Raw genomic sequence first — 12792 nt, forward strand, 5'->3', positions numbered from 1 at the left:
TTGTCAATGTGATGATAGGGATTTTTCTTAGAATAACAATATGATAATAGTTATATGCTAGGGTTTGTTATTTATTTGTGTAGAATTAAACGTGTATGGTTATTGTGTTAATTTTGTGAAGCATGATATAAAAGATGGATTCTTGATTTGTTAAGCTTGCTGATTTTGGTGTTTGAATGGTTTAGAATATGATGAAAATGATATTTTTGCATGCTTAACAGATTTTGCAAGTGCTATGATATTTTAAAAAATTAAAGGGAATTATAATATATATTAAAATGGTGGTTTTACTCAAATAAATACCTACAAATTTTTTTTAATATATTTTAGAGATATTATGAGATTTTAATTTCAAAATGGTGATTCTTAAGAGTTTATTTTGTTGCTGGATTTTTTGGTAAAATATTGGAAAGCCTTTTATTTGAAGAAAAACTTGTGTGTTTGTGAAATAATATAACATCTAAACTATGTAAATATAAAAAAAAAATGGTATTTTAAAAGTAACCACGGGTGTTCATTTTAATAGATATGATTTTCTTTATTTTAATTAAGAAAAATATTGAGATTAATTCACTTGTGATTTTTAAATAAATTAAATGGTGGCTGAAAGTTTAGTTTAATAAATTAAAATTAATTATTTGATTATCACATATGAATTTATACTACATAAAATTTAGTCTTAAAATAATACAAGTAAAATATATTTTTCTCACTCCTATAATTTATATTTTTCTCTTGTTAGTTTGTAATTTTCTAAGGAAACATGATAATTATAAGTATTTTAAATAAATTTAAGCCTTTATTATTTCAATATAAATTAAAAATAATAAATGGATTTATTATATTTTTAAATGGCTGAATAAATTATTTTTATGAAATAAAAATAATGTTTTAAGAGGTTTAATCAACTTAGTAATTTCACAGAGAAAAATAATGGTAAGAAAGTATATTGCTAAATCATTATTTTGAAAATGATAGAAATAAGTGCATAGGAATTATCATTTTTAACGTCACTTTTTAACAATGTTCCCACGTATGCATGTCGCATGCGAATGCACTTTTACGTTCAAAACTATGTCTAATATTCAACCATATGATTTTTACTTATAAACCATGCATGTAAAATATGTATAATTTGCATTATTCTTTTGGTGATTTTATGTGTAAATATGCATGTTTGGAAAATGTGTAGTTTTCACCATGTGTGCACATGGGGTATATGAGTTGGGTATAAGAAAGTCTTATGTGATGACTAAAGGATGTTATTTGATTATGGTTATAGGCTCGTCGTGAAGTTTGTCAATTTTTGCTTTGCTTGGACCTGAGGTAAGGAAGATAGATAAAATTCTATTTGTTATGCTATGAACGGTAAGATTGGCTTTTATGAATATATATGATATATATATATATGATGATGTGCCATGTATGAAATGCTATTTTGATATGATATGATGATTGTAAGAAATTGATGTAGTTTTCCTTGGCTTTGATATGACTGGATTGCATGTATTTCTGTATGTTGTATGATATGTAATGGTTGTTAGCGTATTGAACGTGACACAACAAATGGGTTACTAAGGATATGAAGACGTGACCCGAGTTACTAAGGATATGAAGACGTAACTCATAGGGCGGACGCGCTGAGGTTATTTAAGGACCGGAGTTCCTGTTTACCTCAAGATGTGACATGGACAAGATAGGGGGCATGTTCACAAAGATACGATGATGATGCTTATGATGATAATGTTTATGATGATAATGTTCATGATGATAATGTTTATGATAATGATGTTTATGATGATGAAGTAAAGTATGATGTATAACGATGTATGAAGTTAAGTATGATGTATAACGATGTATGAATGTGAATATGTTTTACTTAAAAACCATGCATGTAAAATAGGTATAATTTGCATTATTCTTTTGGTGATTTTATGTGTAAATATGCATGTTTGGAAAATATGTGTAGTTTTCACCATGTATGCATGGCCCATGCACACATGGGGTATTTGAGTTGGGCACAAGAAAGTCTTATGTGATGCTAAAGGATGCTATTTGATTATGGTTATAGGCTCGTTGCGAAGTGTTATCCAAAAAACAGGCACGGATGACATGGTAAGTGATTTCTGGACACGTGGCTGACACCTGGCGGAATCTTGCTAGAGTATCGACCAGTAGCATATTGCGAGCATAGGTGATTGAGGTTTACCTGTGACCAATATGGTCGCACATTCCGCGTGTCTCACGATAATTTTATAAAGATCTTAGTCAATCCCAAGATTGTCTCCCATGATTTTCTGAGTATCCGATTATTTAGGAAAGAATATCTGTAACAAATTAATGTAATCCCCCTTGAGCCTATAAATAGAGAAAGATAGCTCAAGGAAGGGACTTTTGGGCTTTCGGATTATCTAAGATTAGAGTTATTCAATTTGATATATTGTTTTGTTCTTTAGAGGTTTGTGAAACTCATTGAACCCTAGTTCTTTGATCACTCCTTTGAATCCTATATCAATAACAGTTCAAAGTGGACGTAGGTTGTTACCAGATTCTGGGGCCGAACCACTATAAACTCTTGTGTTCTTTATTGTTTTTTTCATCACATTCATTTCAACGCATTTGTCCACATCAAGCATATTTGACTCCGTGTCAGTTGGCCAAAATCAGGGTCAACATTCTGGTGCTTTCTTGAGAGATTGATACTGTATCGTTGAAATATCAATGGCGAAAACTACCAAGAAAACTAGACAGGCGGTTGGCGCTGCACCATCTCACCCGCCTCCTCCTCCTCCAAGTGTGACTGAGGATGAGCCACATTTGGAATTTGAGGAGGAAGAAATGGATTCTGAGACGCTGAGGAATACCCTAGGGGTATTGTAGGATGAACTGGCCAATCTGAGGGCCAGCCATGAAAGTGCTGCCGAAATTATGGCACGGCAGCAACAGGAGATTGAACGGCAGTACCTGGAACTAAGTGAAAGATAGGTGGAGATGGACCGTCGCCAGAGGGAGGCCATGGCAACCCTCGAAGCAGCCCTACAACTGGCTAGGAACCAAGCTGCACCTGTCTCGCAGCCTGATCAACCTACAAATGGACCGCCCCAGAGGGGTCCTAATCCTAGCCCACCTATCCAGCCCTCAAAGGCCCGAGCAGCCACCAGTGCCTCAGGACGATGTCCTGCTGAGGGACCCTGAGGTGCAGTCTCCATCCCAAGCTGGTCGCGGCAATCCCCCGCAACAAAGGCAGAATAGGGCCGGGCAGCCGCCTCGCAGTCCTAGACGCCATAGGGGTGACGAGCCAAACCCTCCGAGCAGAGGACAGCGTCCTCCTGGTAACAGAAGGAACTCAGAGTCAGGCTCTGTGGTCCGAGGCCCCCCACAGCGTGATAATGCACGGGGACCTACCGACCAACGCAGGCCACCCTCTAACGCTCGGGAGGTTCCAGTCCGGGAAGGCAACCGAGGGAACAGTCGATCCCATCATAGCCAATCAAGATTCAGAGATGGTCATGGTTATAACGAGGCTGACTCAGGCAGAGGAAACGCCGGTCGGAGGAATGAAGAAAGAGGTGGGGGCAGAAGCCTACCACCTAGGGATGACCAACCCGAAAGACGGGACGCTGGGGGGTAGCCCCGATAAAATAAGTTCTTTAACCCGCTCGGAGCTAGCGAGCAGCGGAGGGGAGACGAGGATTTAGGAGACGTACTCAACGATCGGCGGGAACGGCACGACGAGTACGTTCCCCCAGCACCAGAGGCTCCGGCGATTCCTGGCGCCGTGCAGGCCCAGATAGATGCCCTCAACCAGGCAGTGCAGCTGGTCAGAGGAAGAACATCTTATATCGACCACGATAGGAGAAATGGCAATCCTTTCATCCAGAGGATAGCTATGGCAGAAACTCCTAGCAAGTTTAAGATGCCTACGCTTCTGAACTTTGACGGGTATGGTGACCCGGTATCTCACGTCAACAAGTTTGAGATACAAATGGACATTCAGAAAGTGTCCAAAGACGCTCGGTGCAGGATCTTCCCTGCAACACTTTCTGATGCCGCAAAGGAGTGGTTTTTCAAATTGCCTCCTGCAAGTATAGTTTCCTAGGAAATGTTCGTGAAGGAATTCTACGGACAGTTCTATGCGGGTCGTGTGCACCCGACTGAGGCAAATCAGTTGGTCGAAATACGCCAGCAAGACGGAGAACCACTGAAGGATTACGTCTAGCGTTTTATGCGAGCAGCTGCTAGGGCGAAAACAGTGGGAGACGAAGGCAAGATGATGGCCATAACTGCAGGGGTTAAGCGCCGCACGCCTCTCTGGGATTGCCTCAGAAAGCATGGGGTCAGGACTACCCAGGAATTTTTGGATCGAGCTGATCGATATATCAAGCTCGAGGATGCCATCGCCAATGAAGGAAAGCCCCCAGGCAAAGACAAGGGGACTGCCGAGCCCGCCAAAGCCGCCAATGGGTCCAAACCCAACGGCAACGGCAAAGGCAATGGGAACGGAAATGGCAAGAATGGGGGGAAACGACAGCACAATGAGCCTTCCACCTTTGACAATAAACGAGCCAAGGGTAATCGTTATGAACCTCGATTCACTAACTACACTGCCCTTATTGAGTCTCGGGGAGAGGTCTATCAGGCCACGAGTTCCAGTGTGCCTTATAAGAAACCTGCCCCCATTCGAAAGGATATTTCGAGAAGAGATACTACCAAGTTCTTTTGTTATCATAACGACTACGGACATGATACCAATGAATGCAACCAGCTAAAGGATGAGATCGAGTTCCTTATTAGACAAGGACACTTAAGAAGGTATATACGGGCCTCGGGAAATTCCCAACAAGAAGCTCCAGGTGGCAACGAGCAAGTGCCCACACGCCAACGCTCGCCACCTTTGCAGCCTGATCCCATAACTGGCACATTGTTAACCATTTGTGGAGGCCCGCACCTTTTGGGAAACAGCGGAAAGGCCAGAGAACGATATGCTCAGACTTTGCGCCACGACCAGGACATCGAGATGATGACTGTGGATGACCGCACGCCAAAAAAGGCTCGGTCAGAAGAGGGCGAAATAACCTTCTCTGATAGCGACGCCCAACATGTCTGGTTCCCACATTCCGATCCACTGGCCGTGGATATCCAAATGGCCAATATGATGGTTAAAAGAGTGCTAGTTGACACAGGAAGTTCAGTGAACATCCTGTATAAATCTTCGCTGGAACGCATGAATTTGTCTGTTAAGGACTTGGAGCCCTGCAACCAAACAATATACGGCTTCTCTGGTGAGGGACTCGCCCCAACGGGGTCAATCAGACTTCCAGTGACAGCAGGTACAACGCCTGCTACCAGGACATTACTCGTTACTTTCATAGTAGTCGATTGTCCCTCGGCGTACAATGCGGTCATTGGAAGGCCTATACTGGTTGATCTTCGAGCCGTCACCTCAGTGTGGCACTTAGCCATGAAATTCCTGACAGACGCAGGGGTAGGACGCGTGTTGGGAAATCAGAGGGAGGCCAGGGAGTGCTACAATGCCTCAGTCACGAAGGCGAAGAAGGGAACGTCAAAGAGCACTCCCCCAGATAGGTTGCAAATGGTTATTGATACACAAGCCCAATCCGGTGATGAAGTCACCAAATAGGGTGTTGCCCAAAGTGAGGATAGGGATTTAGATCCTCGCTTTGGGGATTTTAAGGAAAATGTTGGACCCGTCAAGGACCTGGAAGAGGTCCAACTTGACGAAAAAGACCCGACCAGAGTTGTGAAGGTCGGGAAAAACCTAGAGCCAACCACGAAGCATGCACTGGTGGAATTTTTGCGGAAAAACCAGGAAGTCTTTGCCTGGTCACACAAAGACATGGCTGGGATAGATCTTGCAGTTATCAGCCTTGTCCTGAACATAGACAAAAGTTTTCCACCCGTGCAACAGAAAAGAAGGCTTAAAAGAAGAAGTTGAAAAATTAGAGAATGGGTTCATCAGGGTGGCATTTTATCCATCGTGGGTCTCTAATCTAGTGCTGGTTTCCAAGCCTAACAGCAAATGGCGAACCTGTGTGGATTTCACAGACCTCAATAAAGCCTACCCAAAGGATTACTTCCCACTCCCAAGGGTCGACCAGTTGGTCGATGCTACTGCAGGACACGAGATCCTCTCCTTCATCGATGCATACTCAGACTACAATCAGAACAGCATGCGTCCCCCTGACGAGGATCACACCATCTTTCTGACTGATACGGGATTATACTGTTATAAAGTAATGCCTTTCGGACTGAAAAATGCAGGTGCGACTTACTAGCGATTGGTTAACCACATATTTAACGAATTGATCAGAGTAAACATGGAGGTGTACGTGGACGACATGCTGGTAAAGTTGAAAAAAGCAAAAGGACATGTGAAGGATTTCCAAGAGTGTTTCGATGTATTGAACAAGTACCAGATGAAACTAAATCCTCTCAAATGTTCCTTCGGAGTTGGATCAGGCAAATTTTTGGGGTTCATCGTTAATTCAAGAGGAATCGAGGCCAACCCTGACAAGATAAAGGCCCTGATCGACATGAAATCGCTAAAGAAGATCAAGGATGTACAAAGTTTAACTGGAAGAATTGCCGCCCTAAATAGATTCATTTCCAAGTCGACAGATAAATGCGTCCCTTTCTTCAATCTACTTAGGGGCAACAAGAAGTTTGAATGGACAGGAGACTGCGAGCAGGCTTTTCAGGCCTTAAAGGTCCATATGGCACAACCTCCTATTTTATCAAAGCCTATCGAAGGAGAAACTTTGTTCATCTACCTGGCGATCACCGAAGTTGCTGCTAGTGCGGTACTATTACGAGTGGAAAAAGGCGTACAAATGGCAGTGTACTATGTAAGCAAGAGGCTAATCGGAGCAGAGTTGAGATATCCTCCCATCGAGAGGTTAGCTTATTGTTTAATCTTGGCCTCAAGGAAGCTACGTCCTTTCTTCCAAGCCCATCCCATTACAGTCTTAACCGATCAGCCCCTTCGGCAAGTCCTGCAAAAACTGGAGGCTGCTGGGCGTCTATTAAAATGGGCGGTCGAACTCGGACAGTTCGATATTACATATTCACCGTGAGCAGCAATAAAAGGACAAGTCTTGGCTGATCTTATTGCAGAGTTCACCGAGCTCCTAGACAACGAACAATGCGAAAAGCCTAGTGCGCCTGAGCCCCAAGATGAAGCTCCTTCGTGGAAGTTATTCACAGATGGATCATCCAACGAATCTCACACAGGAGTGGGAGTGATATTGATAACGCTAGAAGGGCATCGATTTCACTGCGCCATTAGGTTCGACTTCACAGTGTCAAATAATGAAGCTGAATACGAAGCACTCCTCGCTGGATTAAGATTGGCAAAAGACATGAGCATAAAGGTGTTGGATATTTACAGTGATTCACAGTTGGTAGTGAATAAAGTTCTAGGGGAATATCAAGCACGAGGCCTCAAAATGGTGGCCTACTTGAACAAAACTAGAAATTTGTTGGCTCAGTTCAAGAAGTGTACCCTCCAGCAAATACCTCGGGATCAGAATTTGAACGCAGATGCCTTAGCCAAACTCGCAAGCGCGAAAAATGCTGACACTTTGAATATTGTGCCAGTAGAAAGATTGAGCAAGCCAAGCATACGAACAAATGAAACCAGTATGGAAATCCGGATGGGAGGCACATGGATTGCGCCTTACTTGGAATATCTTACCAGTGGTGTACTACCGGCAGATGGGAACAAAGCCAGAACTCTTCAGAGGCAGGCTGCTAGGTATATATTGGTCGATGGTGTTCTATACCGAAGAGGATATTCCATGCCACTGATCAGATGCATTACTCCAAAGAAAGCTAAGGAGCTAATGAGGGAAGTACATGAAGGCTTCTGCGGGGATCACGCTGGGGGGCAAAGTTTGGCGAAAAAGATTCTGAGGCAGGGCTATTTCTGGACGACTATGAATGAAGACTCAATGGAGTTTGTGCGAAAATGCGATAAGTGTCGGAGATTTTCTAAAATACCACGCGCAGCTCCCAACGAGTTAAAACAGATGCAGAGTCCTTGGCCTTTCGCAGTATGGGGTATAGACTTGATCGGATCCCTGCCAACGGGAAAGGATGGAGTAAAGTACGCATTCGTAGCAGTCGAAGCTGAACCGCTCGCTACCATAACGACCAAGAAAGTTCTTGACTTCGTCATCAAGAACATTGTTTGTCGAAATGGTTTGCCTCAAAAAATTGTCTCAGACAACGGCACCCAGTTTGACAATGACTTATTCACGGACTTCTGCGAAAGACACAGGATCATCAAAAGCTTTTCTTCAGTCGCACATCCACAAGCATATGGGCATGTTGAAGAATTGAATAAAACGCTTAAGGACACCCTGAAGAAAAGACTTGAAGACGCTAAAGGAGCATGGCCAGAATAGTTGCCTGAAGTACTCTGGTCGTACAGAACTTCTCATCGAATAGTGACAGGTCATACCCCATTTTCCTTAGCATACGGGAATGAAGCTATGTTACCTGTCGAGTTAGATCCCCCCTCACACCGACGCATCACATACGACCAGAACCAGAATAGCCAACTGATGATGGAGTCCCTAGACTCAATTGAGGAGATATGAGAAAGAGCCCAACTCCGAGTTGCTGCATACCACCAAAAGGTCACCCGGTATTTTAATTCAAAAGTAAAAGAAAGGAAATTCAATGTCGGTGACCTAGTGCTACGACGAGTTTTCTTAAATACCCGCGACCCCACTGCTGGAGTGCTCGGACCAAACTGGGAAAGCCCTTACCAGATTGAAGAAGTCCTTCATCCAGGCACCTACAAACTTGCACGATTGAATGGAGATCTCATTCCATGCTATTGGAACAGTGAACACCTGCGCAAGTACTACCAATAAACAGTCCTTTTTAAAGAACTGACTTGTATTAATTTTTACTTTTTACAAGTTTCGAAGAAGGGTTAGCCACGTTGTATGGCTAATCGCTTATAAGTGTAAGATCTTTCTAATATCACTCGTAAAGACATGTTTAGTCCATTTTTAATACGAGATTATAAAGGACTGTGCGCAGCCAGTCATTCTTGCAAACCTTTGTAAATTTATTTTTACAAGTATTTGTTAATTACGTGTGTTGTTTTGCTATATTATAAGTGTTATGTTTACTATCGAGCAGTAATGTTCGCGCAGGTCGTGGTCAAGGCAAGTGACCGAGGACCTAAAGCTCCTCGATCCCTTGGGGGGCATACAAGGTACATCGATAGCAAAGCATACCAAGAGGTATGTAAACACATGAACAAAATGAGTGAAAGCATGCTACGGTACTTAGAGTATTTTTCAAAATTTATATTTTGCTAAATCAAGCCAAAGTACTATGCTAAGTTCGGTCATACGAACAGATGTTATAATAGATAAAAATATTATAATGTCAAATGGCATTCTTTTACACCGCAAGCAGTACTACTTGGATGTAATTGTTTAAAGTAAAAGGAAAGTTTGCTGCCCATGCAGCAAATTTAAAAATAAAAATTTAGTCTTTACATCACGACCTGTGGGTCGTGTAATTAAAGAATAAAAAATTCTAAGGAGCATTAGGAGCAGGAGGGTCTTGCTCAACATTCTGGTTGGCTGCATCATTAACAACTCCTCCTTCCTCTGCGCCAGGGGCCGGCTGGATGCTTGGGGAAGCAGGGATCCTTGCTCTTTCTTCTTCTGCAGCCAATCAAATAGTGCAGCAGGCTAGCTCAACGTTCCTAGCATCCTCTGGAAGGTAGTTAAAGTTGGCACCCCGGTTGTGTTTCCAAAAGTCGTAAAAACACCGAAGTGTCGCTTTCTTGTACCTCTCCAGATCTTTAGCATTGGTAAGCTTCAGCTGCTCCACCTGGCTCTCGCGAACAGCAATGGTCTTGTCCTTAGCAAGGAGCTCCTCCTTGAGCCTCTTGACTTCACGATATTGGATTCGGCTGGAATCCTGGTAATCGTCCCTCTGCTTCTTCAAAGCTGCCTGAGAAACTTCAGCCTCCGCCAGCTTTGCCACCACAGCATCCTTCTGCTGGGTGACCACCTCCAACTCCCCAACGTGCCTGGCTTCTGCAGCCTGGAGCTCCTTGATGTCTTTCACCTGGAACTCCTCGACGTCCTTTGCCTGAGCGTGTTCATTGGTAGCCAAGGCACGGGTGCGAGCGGCAGTTATTGTCAGCATGGCCTGAAGTCAAGGAAATAAAAGTTAGACTATACTACAAAAAGGAGAAGCAAAATCCAAGAGGAAAAATACTTACACTGGCCACTTCGTTAAGAGCCCGGTTAAGGATCTGGTCAACCCCCATACTCTCAGCTTCAGCCATTGCCTCCCTGCAACGGTCGTCCTTTAAGATATGAGCAAGGCGATCTTTAGCTGATCGCAAGGAGCGGTTCGAGAGCTTGGTCCCAGGAAGCTCTGCCTGCGGGGTGGGCTCCCTTCGGGCCGCAGGCGGAGGGTTGGCAGCAGAGGCAGCCTCCTTCTCAGCAGGAGCAGAAGGCTGGGCAAAAGCTTGTCCAGTAGGCACGTCCTTGGAAGGATCATCTGTTCGACCCTTCTTGGCCGGGGGTCCTTGGCTTGATTTGCCATTGTGCCTCCTGGATGTTTTCCGACGAACCAGGGGAACTTCTTTTTCCTCCTGAGCCTGATATAGATCAAAAACGTTGGGAGTAGCCATCTCTGCGTATAAAGAAAAATATGTAGATAGTAAGATAAAGGCGGATGAAAATTCATGGTAAAACAGAAAAGAGGTCACAAAGTTTAATACCCGAGCTACAACTACTGGTGCTATACTACTGACTCTATTAGTCATACACTCACTCTCTGGCACGAAGAAGTCTGGCCCTAGATTTGGAGTATACGTAAAATTGTTGTCCCCGTCAAACAAATGACAGGGAATTGGCAAGATATTTAAAAGCAAGATAAAAATACCATTTTCATCTGAGGATTCATCCAAGTCTATGACAGACTCTGTTGCCTTTTGTTTCCCCTTGCCTTGGGGCGCAGAAGGCCTCTCTGCTGAAGGGACACTAGTGGGTTCCCTGATTGTAACCCCCGTTGGCCTCCTATGGGGAGGAGACGCCGAGGGTTACTACTCAGGATCCCCCTCGGGCGTGGTATCTGCTACCACAGGTCCTCTTGTTTCATGGCGAGGAGCCAGGAGGCCAAATAACCTTAGATTTTAATCAGTGACCAGGGACTTAACGCTTTTTTCAGCGTCTGCCATCCTGGGCAGGACGTTGGGTTCGGACATAACCGTGGTCCTGAAAGGCACAATATGCTTTAGAGAAGTGTAGAAGAATGTGCTAAGGAAAAGTATCGACCAGTGAAAGTAGCATTTACCTCCTCGAGCGAAGGCCAAGTTGTTCATAGTAATATCTGGCGTGAGGAAATACTCTCTACTGTATTGCCCCACGTTGGAAATGAAAGTAGTCTCACTCAGGAACGTTCGGTTTGTTTCCTGGTGACGGAGATGAAAAAATCTCGTCCCGTATTGTTGAGGGTTGGACTTAAGGTCAAAGAGGAAGTTGACCTCATGAGGAGTGGGTTCTGGCCATTTTTTTAAGTTTATAAAGGATATAGAGTGCGGCCAACATTCTATATCCGTTTGGAGTAATTTGAAAGGGGGCGACACCAAAATAGTTGGCCACCCCCTGATAGAAAGGATGTAGAGGGAGGATAGCCCCCGCCTCTATGTGATATCTGGACCAAGCGCTATAGGCACCCCCGGGAAGGTTAGCTCTTTGGTCAGCAGCCGAGATTGTGAGATTAACTCCTGTAAGAGGATACTTCCTGCGATAATTTGCAAGCATCCGAGGAGTCACTTGGCTGGTAGGGGAGAGATAGCACTCGACATCAGGAAGGTTTTGATGCCGAGGGCGGGCCCTGACTTGGATACGAGGATTTGGGGTGGCATTTTCTCGACCACTGGTCGAGGGAACCCTAGCTTGTGAATCAGGCTTGGCAGGAGAATTTGGACTGTTTTTAGAGTCAGGTCTTTTCTTGCCTAGAGACTTAGAGCAGGCCATTTGAGGTGGTGATGGATGAGGTCTAGAAGAAACTCTGGAAAATGGAATCTCGTGAACTCGGTCGATCGGTTGTTCTTCGCCTTCGAGCAGCTAAGCAAGAAGATCGTCATCGATGGGCCCCTCATCTCCCCACAAATCTGGCATTAAAGTCTGCAAACAGAAGAATGGGGAGGTGAGGATGAAGAATTTTGAAAGTTTTTTTAGAATAACGCTGGTCGAGTATAAAAGTTAAGCTTTTATACAACAGCATTCTAACAAAAAACTAAATTTTTCGCACGAACAGTTTGAGAAACAGATCAAAAGTGAAAGAAAAAAGTTTTTTGAAAAAGCTTTTTCAACTCCTTTTAGGGTGGGAAAAACTTGGTTTTTCAGCTAGCATAAAAATCAAATTTTTACTTCGGTTTTACGTCCTAAAGTCATGATCTCAACTATCAAACTAACTCGAAACTCCCTAATGGCAGAGAAATATCTTTCAACATAGTATCACCCATTAAACCCCCTACTGACATGCATCTCAACCCAGAAACGAATGAACCCAATAGTCAGACTACAAAAGCATGCACGGCAAAAAAATAAAGCATAAGAGTCCAGAAACTTACGAGTAAAAAGATGTGGAGATTTGAGAAATTTTTTGGGCGTCAAAGAACTCACAGACTGAATCTTGAAACGCCGAAGGACGGTCTCCAGAGGAAGACAGGGGCTCTGGTGTTAAGGGTTTCTTGAAGGAGTAATGGCTTGCGTAAAAAGA

At 43.7% G+C, this 12792-nt stretch overlaps 1 protein-coding gene across 1 annotated transcript; it reads right to left on the reverse strand.

Moving 5' to 3' along the window:
• Positions 1-9629: 9629 nt before the first annotated feature.
• On the reverse strand, positions 9630-10371 carry LOC133784135 (uncharacterized). The gene is made up of 2 exons (XM_062223623.1): positions 10277-10371; positions 9630-10203 (listed from the first exon to the last, which is right to left on the reverse strand). Exons 1-2 carry the CDS (start codon positions 10340-10342, stop codon positions 9721-9723), a joined length of 549 nt encoding a protein of 182 aa, XP_062079607.1. The 5' UTR covers positions 10343-10371; the 3' UTR covers positions 9630-9720.
• Between the last annotated feature and the right edge of the window lie 2421 nt (positions 10372-12792).

The sequence above is a fragment of the Humulus lupulus genome, chromosome 6 (assembly GCF_963169125.1).
Source record: "Humulus lupulus chromosome 6, drHumLupu1.1, whole genome shotgun sequence".
Taxonomy (NCBI): domain Eukaryota; kingdom Viridiplantae; phylum Streptophyta; class Magnoliopsida; order Rosales; family Cannabaceae; genus Humulus; species Humulus lupulus.